Source organism: Mastomys coucha, unplaced genomic scaffold (assembly GCF_008632895.1).
Source record: "Mastomys coucha isolate ucsf_1 unplaced genomic scaffold, UCSF_Mcou_1 pScaffold14, whole genome shotgun sequence".
Taxonomy (NCBI): Eukaryota; Metazoa; Chordata; class Mammalia; order Rodentia; family Muridae; genus Mastomys; species Mastomys coucha.
This window is the reverse complement of record NW_022196896.1, coordinates 17,474,599-17,489,903: the sequence shown is the minus strand read 5'-3', so window position 1 is coordinate 17,489,903 and position 15,305 is coordinate 17,474,599. Positions and strand designations below refer to the sequence as shown.

At 37.1% G+C, this 15,305-nt stretch overlaps 1 protein-coding gene across 1 annotated transcript in view; it reads left to right on the top strand.

The window, feature by feature from the left end:
- Positions 1–13,225, top strand: part of Slc7a13 (solute carrier family 7 member 13) — a 22,397-nt gene extending 9,172 nt beyond the window's left edge. The window contains exons 3-4 of the mRNA XM_031368770.1: positions 9,456–9,817; positions 12,627–13,225. Coding sequence (XP_031224630.1) covers positions 9,456–9,817; positions 12,627–12,878 — 614 coding nt within the window. The 3' untranslated portion in view covers positions 12,879–13,225. The remainder of the gene's footprint in view (positions 1–9,455; positions 9,818–12,626) is intronic.
- Positions 13,226–15,305: the final 2,080 nt, after the last annotated feature.

Sequence of the window (15,305 nt, the reverse complement as noted above, 5' to 3'; positions counted from 1 at the left end):
AGAGTTACACCAAGGTATTTTATATTATTTGTAACTATTGTGAAGGGTGTTGTTTCCCTAATTTCTTCTCCGCTTGATTATCTTTGTGTAGAGGAAGGCCTCTGATTTGCTTGAGTTAATTTTATATCCAGCTACTTTGCTGGATATAAAAGGAGACTTTACATCTCCCTTTTCATTTCTGATCTTGTTAATTAGGTTACTGTGAGGGAGACCGACCCACAGTCTCTCTCTCCGTGGGTGTTCACAAACTGGGATAATTGAGTACCTGTGGAAACAAGTGGGTCAGGGAGGAGACAAAGAAACCACACCAAGAAGATTTATTAAGGTGTGTCTTTACTAGAGAGAAACGGGCTTATATGGCTCAGGCAGAACCGAAACTAAAACACTTCTTGGTTTTTAGCATAGGCGTGAAAACAGGGAAATAGCATTCTAGTCTGTTTATACAACACCCTTCAAACATAGTTCTAGGCAGGAACGGCTGAGTTTCAATAGTTTCAGTTCCTTTGATGTCCAAGCTGCAAAGTCCGCATTTGATCTCCAGGGCTGCCGCTGGTGATTCACGCCATAGGCAGGTGGTCTAAGTTCTGGGCCCGTCATGGCTTTCTTTTGCTTTTGGAATCCTCAACGGGGCAGAGCGGCAGGATACCACAATACTGTCTCTATGCCCTCTAGTTAGTCTGGCTAAGGGTTTATCTATTTTGTTGTTTTTCTCAAAGAACCAGCTCCTGGTTTGGTTGATTCTTTTTATAGTTCTTTTTGTTTCTATTTGGTTGATTTCAGCCCTGAGTTTGATCATTTCCTGCCTTTGACTCCTCTTAGGTGAATTTGCTTCTTTTTGTTCTAGCGCTTTCAGGTGTGCTGTCAAATTGCTGGTATATGCTCTCTCCAGTTTCTTTTTGTAGGCACTTAAAGCTATGAGTTTTCCTCTTAGGATTGCTTTCATCGTGTCCCATAAGTTTGGGTATGTTGTGGCTTCATTTTCATTATCTCTAGAATATCTTTAATTTCTTTCTTTATTTCTTCCTTGACCAAGTTATCATTCAGTAGAATGTTGTTAAGCTTCCACGTGTATGTGCACATTCTATTGTTTATGTTGTTATTGAGGAGCAGCCTTATTCCATGGTGATCTGATAGGATACAAGGAATTATTTCAATCTTCTTGTATCTGTTGAGGTCTGATTTGTGACCAATTATATGGTCAATTTTGGAGACGGTACCATGAGGTGGTGAGAAGAAAGTATATCCTTTTATTTTAGGATAAAAAGTTCTATAGATATCTGTTAAATCCATCTGTTTCATAACTTCTGTTAGTCTCACTGTGTCTTTGTTTAGTTTCTGTTTCCATGATCTGTCCATTGCAGAGAGTGGGGTGTTGAAATCTCCCACTACTATTGTGTATGGTGTAATGTGTGCTTTGAGCTTTAGTAAAATTTCTTTTATGAATGTAGATGCCCTTTGATTTGGAGCATAGAGGTTCAGAGTTGAGAATTCATCTTGGTAGACCATACCTTTGATGAATATGAAGTGTCCCTCCTTATCTTTTTTGATCACCTTAGGGTGAAAATTGATTTTATTCGATATTAGAATGGCTACTCCAGCTATTTTCTTGGGTCCATTGTCTTGGAGAATTGTTTTCCACCTTTTTATTTTGGGGTAGTGTCTGTTTTTGTCACTGAGGTGGGTTTCCTGTATGCAACAAAATGTTGGGTCCTGTTTATGTACCCAATCTGATAGTCTATGTCTTTTTATTAGGGAATTGAGTCCATTGATACTAATAGATATTAATGAAAAGTAATTGTTGCTTCCTGTTATTTTTGTTGTTAGAGCTGGAATTCCGTTCATGTGGCTATCTTCTTTTAGTTTTGTTGGAAGATTACATTTTTGCTTTTACAGGGATGTAGTTCCCCTCCTTGTGTTGGAGTTTTCCATTTATTACCCTTTGAAGGTCTGGATTTCTGGAAATATATTGTGTGAATTTGGTTTTATCACGGAATACTTTGGTTTCTCCATATATGGTGATTGAGAGTTTTGCTGGGTATAGTAGTCTGGGCTGGCATTTGTGTTCTCTTAGGGTCTGTATGACATCTGCCCAGGATCTTCTAGCTTTCATAGTCTCTGGTGAGAAGTCTGGTATAATTCTGATAGGCCTGCCTTTATATGTTACTTGACCTTTTTCCCTTACTGCTTTTAGTATTATTTCTTTGTTTAATGCATTTGTTGTTTTGACTATTATGTGGCGGGAGGAATTTCTTTTCTGGTCCAGTCTATTTGGAGTTCTCTGTAGGCTGATTGTATGTTCATGGGTGTCTCTTTCTTTCGGTTAGGGAAGTTTTCTTCTATAATTTTGTTGAAGATATTTACTAGCCATTTAAGTTGGAGGTCTTCACTCTCTTTAATACCTATTATCCTTAGGTTTGGTCTTCTCATTGTGTTCTGGATTTCCTGGATGTTTTGGGTTAGGAGATTTTTGCATTTTGCATTTTCTTTGACTGTTGTGTCAATGTTTTCTATGGTATCTTCTGCACCTGAGATTCTCTCTTCTATCTCTTGTATTCTGTTGGTGATGCTTGCATTTATGTTTTCTGACTTCTTTCCTAAGATTTCTATCTCCAGAGTTGTCTCTTTCTGTGATTTCTTAATTGTTTCTACTTCCATTTTTAGGTCCTGGATTGTTTTACTCAATTCCTTCACTTTTTTGTTTGTGTTTTCCTGTAATTCCTTAAGGGATTTTTGTGCTTCCTCTTTAGGGGCTTCTATTTGTTTAGTTGTGATCTCCTATAATTCTTTATGTGATTTTTTTGTTTCCTCTTTAAGGGCTTGTACTTCTTTACCTGTGTTCTCCTGTATTTCTTTAAGGGAGTTATTCATGTCCTTCTTAAATTCCTCTAGCACCATCGTGAGAAATGATTTTAGATCCAAATCTTGCCTTCCTGGCATTTTAGGATGTCCAGGACTTACTGTGTTGGGAATACTAGGTTCTGATGAAGCCAAGTAGTCTTGGTTTCTGTTGGTAGGATTCTTGTGTTTGCCTTTCGCTATCTGTTGATCTCTGGTGTTAGATGTTCTTGCTGTCTCTGACTAGAGCTTGCTCCTCCTGTGGGTGTGTAAGCCTGTGTCATACTTCTGGGAAATCAATTCTCCTCTGGTAAATCCAAAGCACTCCCTGGAGGCAGGCTCTCCACTTGCAGGGAAAGGAAAGAGAGGGTTGCTGATCTACCACTGTTGCTCAGAAGCTGAGAGGATGCTGTCCCTGCCACCCTGTGACTCTCCAGAGACTCATGAGACCTGCACCTCCTGGCTGGTCCTGCCTTAGAAAGACACTGGAGAGAGAATGGCAGATCTCACCACAGTCCCTGGGTTAAAGTATTTCCTGGAGTCAGGCTTGTGCGACTTGTGAGGCCTGTGCCTCCTGGCTGGTCTTGCCCTAGAATGTCACCAGAGAGAAAATGGCTGAGAACTACTGATTTATAATTTCAGCTATGGATGTTACCAGGGCTACTGGCCAGGAAGCACTGAGGATGTGATTCACTGAATCTGGCACTCTTTGTGAGTATATGACAATAGGAAGTGCTCTGGCTGTATTAGATATTAGAGAACTGTAAAATCTTCTCTGGAATAGCATAGAAATTACAATAATTTTGTAGGTAGTCCAGTAGTTTGAACTTGTGTGGAAAACTCAGGAAGCTTCTGTTATTTGTAAGTTTTTTTTAATTTATTGGTTATTTTATTTATTTACATTTCCAATGTTATCCCCCTTCCTGGTTTCTCCTCTGGAAAACCCTTATCCTACCCGTTTGCTTCTATGAGGGTGCTCACCCACCCACCCAACCACTCCTGCCTCTCCGCCCTAGCATTCTTCTACTCTGGGGCATCAAGCCTTCACAGGACAAAGGGTCTGTCCTCTCATTGATGCCAGATAAGGCCATCCTCTGCTACATAAGCAGCTGGAGCCATGAGTCCCTCCATGTGTACTTTTTGGTTGGTGGTTTAGTCTCTGGGAGCTCTGGGGTGTCTGTTAGATTGATATTGTTGTTCTTCCTATGGGGTTGCAAACCCCTTCAGCTCCTTCAGTCCTTCCCCTAACTCTTCCATTGGGGTCCCCGTGCTCTGTCCGATGATTGACTACAAGCCTCAGCATCTGTATTAGTAATTTTTTTAAATTACTGCCTTTTTCAGGCTTATAATCTTCAGATTTGATTTAAAATCTGAATTATAACTTTAAAGTTTTAACATATATACTTTTACTGCAATAGAATTTCAAGCTGAGAAAACCATCAGTACAATGTATAAAAAATGTCCATTTAGGGAAGACTATCATATTGTCAGTTATGGTAGCACAAAATTAAAGATCACCAAAATATCCAAAAAGTTTGAAATAAATAGCTCATCTGAGTCTATATAATAGACTATCCTAGGTTTTTTGTTTAAATATTTAAATTGTACTTACTTATTTATTTTATGTGTGTGCACGTGTGGTGTGTTGTACATATGAAGATCAGAGGAAATCTTGCAGGAGTTGATTCTCTCCTTCTACCATGCAGGGATGGAAGCCAGGTCTTCAGGTGTGGCAGCAAGCATCTTTACCCATAGAGCCCTCTCAGTGACCCCATGAGGTTTTTGGAAGTTCATATTGTTGATGGACACTTAAGAGGACAGTGGTTATGATGTGGTAATGATGGAAAGGGCTCTATATTTTCATGCAAATAAAAAGGAGCTAGTGAACAATTTTTATTTGCTTTATGAAGTACATGATTTATAAAGCTACCAATATGGTTAAACAAAAGAGATAAGCTATTAGTTATGAACGTGAGGGTTGGAGGTGTGCTTTCAAGCAAGCATATAGAAATATTTCAAAGGAGTATGGAATTTCAGAATATAGTGTAAATTGATGGTATGTTTTTATTAAGGCATATTAGAATCTCTGAAAATATTAGTTTCTACATTATATAGAAAAGAGCATAGGCAGCCGAGTCACATGTATGGTGTTTAATCTGTAGATGTCAGTTCTCTGTCAAGTTTCCACACTCATTTTCTTAAGAAAAAGAATGCTCATCTTAGAAAATCGTATTTTAAGATTTTTATTTACTTTTATTTATGTACATTGGTGTTTTCCCTGCATGTATGTCTGCATGAGGCTGTTGGATGAACAGGAACTGGAGTTACAGAGAGGTGTGAAGTGTCATGTGAGGGCTGGAAACTGAACCGGGGTTATCTGGAAGAGCAGCCAGAGCTCTTAGCCATTGAGCAGTCTCTCCAACCTGAAAAGAGTTCCTCATCTGGGCGTGGAGGTGCATGCCTTTAATTCCATCTCTTTAGAGGGAGAGGCAGTTAGATTCCTGTGAGTTGGAGGAAGGCATAACAAATTACCTGACAGCCAGGGCTACATGGAGAGACCTTGTCTCAAAACAAAACAAAACAAAACAAACAAACAAAAAAACCCAATCAAACATTTATCATTTTTTTCTTTATTGTAAAAGTTCTATACACAAGGAAATAAGTTGTGTTCCTTCAGAATTTGAAGTGTAGAAATAGTGTGGAAGAATTTTGGCTCTAGCATTTTCAATCTGAAGACCAATCCAGAAGGCCTGCTGACAGGGAGCTGGCAGTGTTCACAAGCTGGTCTATAGGTTTCTGAGCCACACTTAAAATATGGGATATTAACACAGGGCAGGATAATCTAAATGCTTAAGAAATGATGTGGAAACAGATATTAAGAAAGTTTCCTTGTTCAGACCTCCTACAGGAAGTTTGTCTCAAATACATAGCTGCATTAAGACATTTGAACTGTGAATGGAAATTTTAGAATGAGTTACTTACAAATTGATACAATCCTTTTTGGATGAATTTTGTAATGTTTTTTGTAGGCTTTCTTTTATTTAAGAAATGCACATTTATGGATCAGTGAGATGGCTCAGTGGGTCAAACACTTGTGAAATGCTGGTGACCTGAACTATATAAAAATTAGAAAAAAAGAATTGTAAGCTCAGAATTTGTACTTCTCAGAGTGTACTCTGAACAGAATTATATAACTAATAAGAATGGAAGACATAGAAGCCAGGAATGGCTGGTCTACCTAAGCAGTTCTGTGTCATCCAGAGCCTATTTCAATGTAAAAAAATAAATAAGGAAGAAGAATTTTCATGAGAAATTTTTGACATCTTAAAATAATTTCTTGTTAGTCAATAGCCAGGTATATCATGCATTAAATTATTTCACATTCTGGTCTTGCATATTCTTTTTATTAAAGTGCATTTTTCTTTTGGGGGCCTAGAATCTTACAATATATCCCAGGTTGGTTTGGAACATTGATCTTCTTTTCATCCTTCATTTTTCAGAGACATCATTATGAGGCTCTGGCTTAAAGCACATTTTTCATTAATAAAAAATTGAAAACAGCCCATAAATCTATCAATATAGCATAAATGGATAATTTATGGTTATATAACAGAGTACTGAGAAGTACCTAAAATAATTATATGGATGTATGTGTACCAATATGGTGACGATACATGGGAAGTGAACAAAAGCGAACGTAAACATTAAGTCACATGAGGACCTCCACACTCACACATGTACACACACACAACTCAAGCATACAACCCTCATAAGATAATATAATATAACATAATATATAATTATAGAAAAATGCAGGAAAGGGAAAGAGCCAGATGCTAGCAGCATTTACATCTGGAATACATGAATAAGAAATAGGTGAGGACAGGGAATTTTTTACTTTATAGGCTTCACTGTTGTTTATTTTACTTCATATATATGTGTTAAAATGAGACAAAAACTTGTAGAATTGTGCTAAAGATCAAACAGGAGTATGATCTTTAAGTTTTATTAAAATATCCTTACTTTTTGAGACTCAGTGTGGGCAGAGCTAGATGAAGTCTTCTTCTGGTCTTAAGGAATTGTAGTTGTAGAATGTTCACTGAGAAATTGAAGATTTCCTGTGCAGGATGTGAAGGAAGTATTTCAAAACATATCTGAAAGGATGTAGAGTTGAGGTCTGGGTGTTCAACAGCAAGATCTTATTTGGAATGAGTAAGAAGTATACCAGTATATCTTTAAGTAACACACAATACTGTAAGATAACACTCAAGAACAGCTGATTTGGAAGGTAGGACTATTTAAAGTGGGTTAATAGCTGAACATGGCAGTGCATACCTATAATCCCAGCATTTAGAAACAGACAAGAGGATTGCACATTTGTAGCCAGCCTGGGATACATAGAAGATATTGTTTCTAAACTAGCAAACCAACACTGGTTAGGAAGTAATATTGTGGGGGGCATGATGATACATACCTTTATTCCTAGCACATAGGAGGCATTGGTAGGCAGATCGTTCAGTTTCAGGCCAGCCTGGTCTACATAGCCAGTTCCAGGACAGCCAGGGACAGAAAAAGAAACCCTGTCTTAACAAAAATTGAGATCTTAAGAACAAGATCCATTGATAATATTTTAATTTGGGTACATTAAAAAAGTTTTATCATTTATTATATATTAAAATACTGATGTAATGGTGACTCATCTGGAAACCTGTGGACAAAATTAAGAGCTTAGAGGATACCTACCTCCCAGGGACATTAGGCTCTGCTCTGTCCAGTTCACAGAAAACACAACTTAATTCTTTGTAAAGGGACGACCTGCCTTAGGGTATATTTTCATAGTTCAAATTGTACTCAAAAGAATTTCCATGAGTAATTATTATTTTTTGTCTACTGGTGATTTCTTTAAGCAATATGTTTTCTTTATTCTTTGAAATTTCCATACAAGTACTCAATGTATATTGATCATCTCCACTCCCTCATTTCTCTTTCAAATCCCCTTGGATTCTATCTATTGGTAGTTTTTATACTGATTGTAATACTGAGTTAATGTTCCTTAGGTCTTTTTTTTAAATTTTGGCCTTCAAACACCAATAATGATTACAGAATATGCTTTAATGCTTTCTCTAACACAAGGTTTCTTAGTTTCAATACACCAACATTTTGGACCACTTTGTTTTGAAGTGGTCGGTATTGAACCCAGAGCCTCACATAGGAGAAGGAAGCGCATTGCTGTAGGCTTTGATTTTTCAAAACCTACTTTAATAATGGTTCTTAAACACTTCAACCTCCCTTCTAATCTATCTAAAGGAGGTAGGTAAAACAAAAGATTAATAGGAAATGGGGATGTGGACCTATTTAGAAGTTGCACTTTGGGGCAATTCTAATCTTTGTTGTCAGGATGTCAGCAGTCTAATCCAAAACATTAAACATGAATCAGTAGCAGCAGCTTGATCCAGAAGAAACTTGATGATTCCGCTGAATCAAGAGTCCACAAAAGCTGCAATAAGCAGCCAGAATACCACAGGCACATTTCTCTCTTCGAAGCCATATCAAGTGAAGATCAGTGAAGACCAGAGAAGCATTGTAAGGTGAACCAACGCAAGAGCATCCTCTCACTGTCTGTGGGGTTATATTTGTGTTTTTTCTAAATATCAAGCACCCTCTCAAGTATCTGCTCCAGCAAAATATCACAGGCCTTCTCACAAGACAGCTTCCAGAAAAACATGTGGTAACATATCTATTCTCACCAAAGAATCCTCTCACATGCCTGGTTCAGCAAAACATCCTCTCACAAGACAGCTTCCAGAAAACCATAATATGACACAAAAAAATTTCTGGTTTTGTAAAGAAACCAGAAATTTCCACTTCACATAGCCATTATACCATATTCCAAGTCCTAGGCCACATAGTTCTTTGAAACTGTCTTGAGCATCACAAGATGTTTATTGGCATCTCGGGCTACTACCCACTAGGATGTCAACAGCAAGTGTCTACTCTTCCAGTTATGGAAAATTAAACATTTCTCCAGACATTGTCACATGACCTCTTGAAGAACAAAGTCACTTGCAGCCAAGAACCATTGGTCTATAGCTTAGAAAAGTCTTCAGCATCATAAATATTTTTGACCTGTATGTAATTTATGCTCATTTTTTACATTTTACACTGTACTATGGTTTGGCGTAGTCAGCATTGCTATGCTTTGCTTTTTCTGACACTGGCTAAGAGTGTCAGCATTCTCTCTGCTAATTGTATTTCATAAGCATACTTTCAATTTCCTCAACACTACTAATGCATTCTCAACTGTTTATTGAAAATCATTATTACAGTGTCTGTCTGTGAGTAAATTTCTGGTGTTATAGACAAGACATGAGGGGTTTTTGCCTTCAAAAAGTTCCTGATCTTTCAGAAAGACATAAACTAAACTATTGATGGTGCAGTATGGTGAACCAAAGTAGGCACCAATCTATGATACTACTTAAATGTGAAAAAGGAAATAACGAAATTCTCTTTGTATATTTATTTTTTAGATTTTATGTTTGTCTGTGAAATATTTGTAAAAAGGTTTACCATTGGATTCTCTTTCTTAATACACTTCTTTTTATGTCTTTTTTTCTCTGCAGATGCTGTGGCTCTTACATGGACAGACAAGGTCATTCCCCAATTCACATGGACTGTTCCTTTTGCTATTTCTGCCTCACTATTTAGCAACCTTGTGACTAGTGTACTTGAGTCAGCAAGAGTGTCATATATTGCAAGTGAGCATGGCCAGCTGCCCTTGTTGTTTAGTACCCTGAATGTCCACTCCTCTCCCTTTATAGCTGTGCTAGTAAATGTCAGTATGGCTTCCGTTGCAATTGTCTTAACAAACTTAATTGAACTCATAAACTATCTCTATTTTGCTATTTCCATTTGGACTGCCTTATCAGTAATAGGAATCTTGAAACTGAGGTACCAGGAGCCCAATCTACAGAGACCATATAAGGTAAAGGTGGGCTGGGTAAATTTGCTCCGTATGAAATAAGATACATGACTGTACTTGAAGAATATATTCAGAATATCTATATCATATGTGTTACTACTTAGCAAACTGAGAAGCAAATATGGATAATCTGGTCTTTATTTTAATTTTGTTCATGGTAAATAAGCTTTACTTAATATAAAATCTCTTAGGTTTGATCTAAGGATTTGTTAATGAGAAAGGCAGATGTTTTTTGAATGGTGAGATCTTTGCTAGTCATTAGACCTGAGATTGCTTGGCTTACTTACATAATTATTATGCATGTTGAATCTTTTACAGTAAGGAAAGATATAGCAAATGATAGACAGAAGATGTAAAATCATGATGATATTTACTGTTATGAAATATCAGCTTATTTGGATCATCAGCAGATTCCTTCTCTTGCATTTTATTATTGTAAACTTGCTTTTAGTTGAGGAAAGAAAATATGCTGTGTAAAAAGAAAGTATTCTTTCATAAGAGAAAAAGTAACAAAAAAATTGGCAGTATGAGCATATTATCAGGAGAAAGAGTCTATATACATAATGGGATAATCTTACTTGGCTGGTAGCAATGACCAAAGCTTTGTTGGTAAATTACCTGTCCTACAAAAGTTAGATACCCTTTACTTTTTATATACATATTAGATAAGAGAAAATGGGTTTATAGAAAGTATGTTGCTTGTCAAAGCTCTTATAGCAGAGAATGAAGCCAAGATCCAATTCTCACAGTCTCTGTAGAGTGTCTGACTCTTGCCAAGTATAAACTATCAGAACCCAGAGAGAAAGGAAGCAGTGTCCTCATCACCAACTCTGGGGATTTACCACCGTCTTCCACTTTCAGTCTTCCCTTCTGCTTCCTCCATTCAGCCATCACTAAACTCTTGCATATCTGGGAACTCATTGTAGTATGACTATATTGCAAGTGCCTTGTTAGATTCTCTTCTCTCCGTACTGAAATGAGGCCCCTCCCCATCAGTGTGCGGTTGATGTCCGTCCAATCCCTGGAAGCACCTCCCAGAGTGTCATCTCCTCCTAATCTCATATCTCTAACTTTTAAATTATTTTGCTTCATTGCTGTTTTTTTTTCTGACACAATTATATCACTGATTAGCTACAGTTGAGAGGAAGTTATGGATTGTTGATAGAGTCCTGAATCATCAGGAAATACAAAGTAATCATTAAGTATTTGGACTCAGGCTTATATCACTGATTAGGTACAATTGAGAGGAAGTTATAGATTGTGGATAGAATTCTAATACACCAAGAAATACAAATTGATTGAGAGTTTGGGCTCATGTCTAGTTCCTACCTTCTTTTCTAAGCTTCTTCTTCTTCTTTTGTTTTTTTTTTTGAAAGTTGAAATAAGTTTATTAAAATGATTTCTAGAAGATTAGTACACTATGATCTTTGTTGACAATGTATTCTCTACCAGAAAGAAATCATCTGTATCTACAATGGGTCAAGAGTTAATTGTAGCTAGGTTTCATGGAAATTTATGAGATTTTACATTTAACATGCACATTTATTTTATATCAGTTATACTACAATAAAGCTTTTCTTTTTTTAAAAAAGAAACTAGTCAATCACTGGATACAGGCACCCGCCTATAATGCCATCTAAGCTTCCTCTTATTTCACTGCTGACTTATCATTCATATTTAAATGGACAGTCAGTACTTGCTACCTACAAATCTTAGCTGGAGTATAAACAAAGACATGCAAAAAATTCAGTGTACGACATTAACAGCTATCATTGTACTATTATTTGACTTACATGTGCTTTAAAAAAAGGTATGGGCAACCTTATGTATAAATGGTCAAATATTTTTTTGCTTGTTCTCATGAATACTCACATTCTTCATTCAATTATTTGATAAAATACTGACCTGTGTGATGGTGAGTTATCTTTCTTACAGACCTATAAACAGTTAAGCGGAGACTGTTATTTAGGACTCAAATGAATTACCCACTCATTAAAAAATTTAATAATTTCAACCACTATGTCATACCATTGGAGTATAGATTCATGTCTTCTACAGATGTCTCAAAATTGGTTGTCTAGAGCCAGGAGCTATATGTCTATAATTCAAGTTAATTTAGAGGCATTGGGAGGCTGAGGCAGAAAAATTATGAGTTCAACGATGACCTGAGCTACTTAGTGAGGCCCTCAAGGGAAAAAAAATTACCTCAAGGGTAATGTGGTAATATTAAGTGTGGGATGTTTACATTTCTAGCACAATCCTGGTACCAAGAATGAATTTTTAATATTTTGTCAAAACAAAAATGGAACTATTTCAGACAATGAATTTTCTACCTTAATAAATTCCTTTTTTAGTATGTGAAACAACTACAATCCTAATATTTAACTGTTGATATTAACTTGATTAGCAGAGGGTAAAAGTAGTTTTTCTCTTAACTTGATCAGTGATTTGAAGTATTTTCTATGGAAGATTACCCGGACCCCCACCCCACCCCAGGCACTCCTGAATAAGTTCATTCTACTTATGCCTACAGGTCATAATAATCAACATATGCTTATGGGCATCTCTACTTGTGAAGAGTCAAAGTTAGCTTCTGATGACCCCCCGCTGCCCCTAACCAGCACCTTCTCTGAGAAATCTCCAGAATTTTCTCTCACTGTGACATTTTGAGTCCTGAGCCCATTGATCTAACTCAAAAGCTGACTTAGCCTGCTCTCTATCATCAGCTTCCCGTTATTTTTACTTATGGGAATAGTTAGCCATCACACATGATTTTCTCATCTAATTACTCTCTTCAATTTTATCTTTTCAGGTGTTTTTACCGTTCACATTCATAGCAATGGGCATCAGCTTGAGCTTGGTTTTGATTCCGCTTGTCAAGTCTCCAAAGATGCATTATATCTATGTGCTCCTCTTCCTTCTCAGTGGACTGCTGTTTTATGTGCCATTGATACACTTTAAATTGAGGTTGGTTTGGTTTCAGAAGTTGACTTGCTATCTGCAGTTGCTGTTTAATATCTGCATCCCTGATGTGCCTGATGAGCACATACAAGAAGAAAGTTGAGAAAGAATAGCCTTTTGTAACTGTACTGTGTTCCAGATAAAGGTTAAGAGTAGGCTAGAGGAGTAATGATGGAAACTCTAGAGATGGAAATGGTATATAGAAAAGTACCAGGAATTTCCTGGTTTTTAAAATGACAAAGGAAGTGGCTGGAGAAATGGCTCTACTCTTAAGGGCACCAATTGCCCTTCCAGAGGACTGAAGTTCAATTCACAGGCCCCACATAGACGTTCATAACTATCTGTAACTCTAGTCATAGAGGATCCAATATCTTCTGGATTCTGCAGACACTGCATGCATCTGGTGTAGAGACACACATGTAGGTACCCATGCACATTTCCCAGGAAGAAAGGAAGAAACAAAGAAAGAAAGAAAAAGAAAGAGAGAGAAAGAAAGACAGAAAGAAAGGAAGGAAGAAAGAAAAATAACAAAGAAACTATTACACATAACTAAACTCTTTTTTAATAAAAAATAAAATTTCTAGTTTGTATAGTTTCATGTATTAAGAATATCTTTCTCATTCTTCTGTTTTTATCTCATCAATTTTCTACTGAATGTATCCTTATAATAAAAGTTATTGATTGAAATTAAAAATTTTCTCAATAGTTTTTCTCTTTAGTAGCATAAAGAAAAAAAAAAGAAAGAAAGAAAAACCAAACCAACCAAACCAAACCAAAACAAAACAGGGAGAACAAAAGAAAATAAAAACCTAACGATATTTTCATTGTTGGGTTTTGTTTATTTTGGAGACAGGTTCTTACTCTGTACCCAAGCCAGCTTCCACTCACAGCATGTGTCTTGCCCAGCCTCCTTAGCACTGGATTTACAGATGGAGTCTTTTAGTCCCTGCCTTGGCTCCCCCATGATGTGCTTTAACCTACTAGTATAAACCCCTTTCTTCTCCTAGTTGATTTTGGCCAGTGTTTTATCACAGCAACAGAGAAAACTAGTACAGACTAGTACACACACATTTACCAGCTTTTTGCCTTCAAACCCAAGGTGTGTTAACCAGGAAAAGTGGTCAAAGAAGTGTCCTTAGGGACAACTGTGTTAGTTACCTTTCCTGTTGTCGTGATAAAAAGCCATGAGAAGGGGTTTATTTTGGCTAGTGCCAGAAGGACATCGTTCATTGGTCAGGAAGACAAGGCAGCAGGCAGGAAAGTCATGGTGACAGGAGGAAGATCCTGGCTGTCACAGTCTGCTGTCCAGGAAGCAGAATGTGAACAGAAGCCAGATCATTGGACAAAGCCTCAAAGCTGGTCCCTAGCAACCTACATTATCCAGCAAGACTCCGACTTTGGAGGCTCCACATGATCCCCAAGTGGCACTTCCAGCTTGGAACCAGGCTTGCAAGCCTGTGGGGGCCACTTCACATTCAAACCTCAATGGTGAGGAAAGATAACAACTGCTCCCTTTAAACTTGGTTAAACACCCCTGAGTTGTGTTTGTGTGTGTGTTTTGACTGGTTCTCACTGTGGACCCTAGGCTATCCTTATACTCAGAACACTGCTGTCTCAGCTTCCCAAGATCTGAGACTACAGTCACAAACCTAACTATAAACAGGCTTTCTCAAAGTGAAAATTAAATGAAATCATAGACTAAAATATAGTTAGTGATTGACACGTGGTAGGTGCCAAATATTTTACTAAACTAAAACCCTTATATTGTTTTATTTTTTAAATAACCATACTAGCAACACACATGATTTAGCCTACAGAGGGTATACAGGTTAGAAACTTTCACAAATGTACAAGAATGTTCTACAAAACTGAAAAAACAAAACAAAACAAAACAGGTGAACAGTAGACATAAAACAAGCCTTCATCAAATGACTGGGTCAAGTGGATGGATGAGGGAATCGCATGTGTCAAAAGTATGTAGTGACTGTTTATTATTCTAAATTGCTAGAAGAAAGAGGCATAGTACCCAAATGAATGTTGTGAAGAAAATCAGCATCTTAAGATAACATGGAGAATGCTAGGATATAAACTTTCCACAGAGTACTGCGTGTGTTCCTGCTGATAAAGGGCTCAGCTGTACCCTGGGAAGTCCCTGGAGCCCCTTGTAGGAAAGTTCTTTGCATTGGATTAATGTTAGGGTTTATCTTACCTTGTCGGGAATTTTATCTAATAATATTTCATACTTATCTAATATCAAATTTCAATTTATGTAATATGCATTCAGTATATTGGCATAAACAGAACTCATTAAAACAACGAAATGTACCAGAACAAGTTGTTCCTCATAAAAGTCAGTGGCTTCTGTAATGCTCTTTTCTTTCTGAGTTCTCAAGGCTCTTACTCAGTCTAAACAGAATTCCACCTAGAATTTCATTGACTGCTGATTCCAATCTTATCACAACAGCTCTGTATTTTTAAAATACAGAAAAAAGTATCATTGAAAGACAATATTTTCTTTTGCTCACAGGAA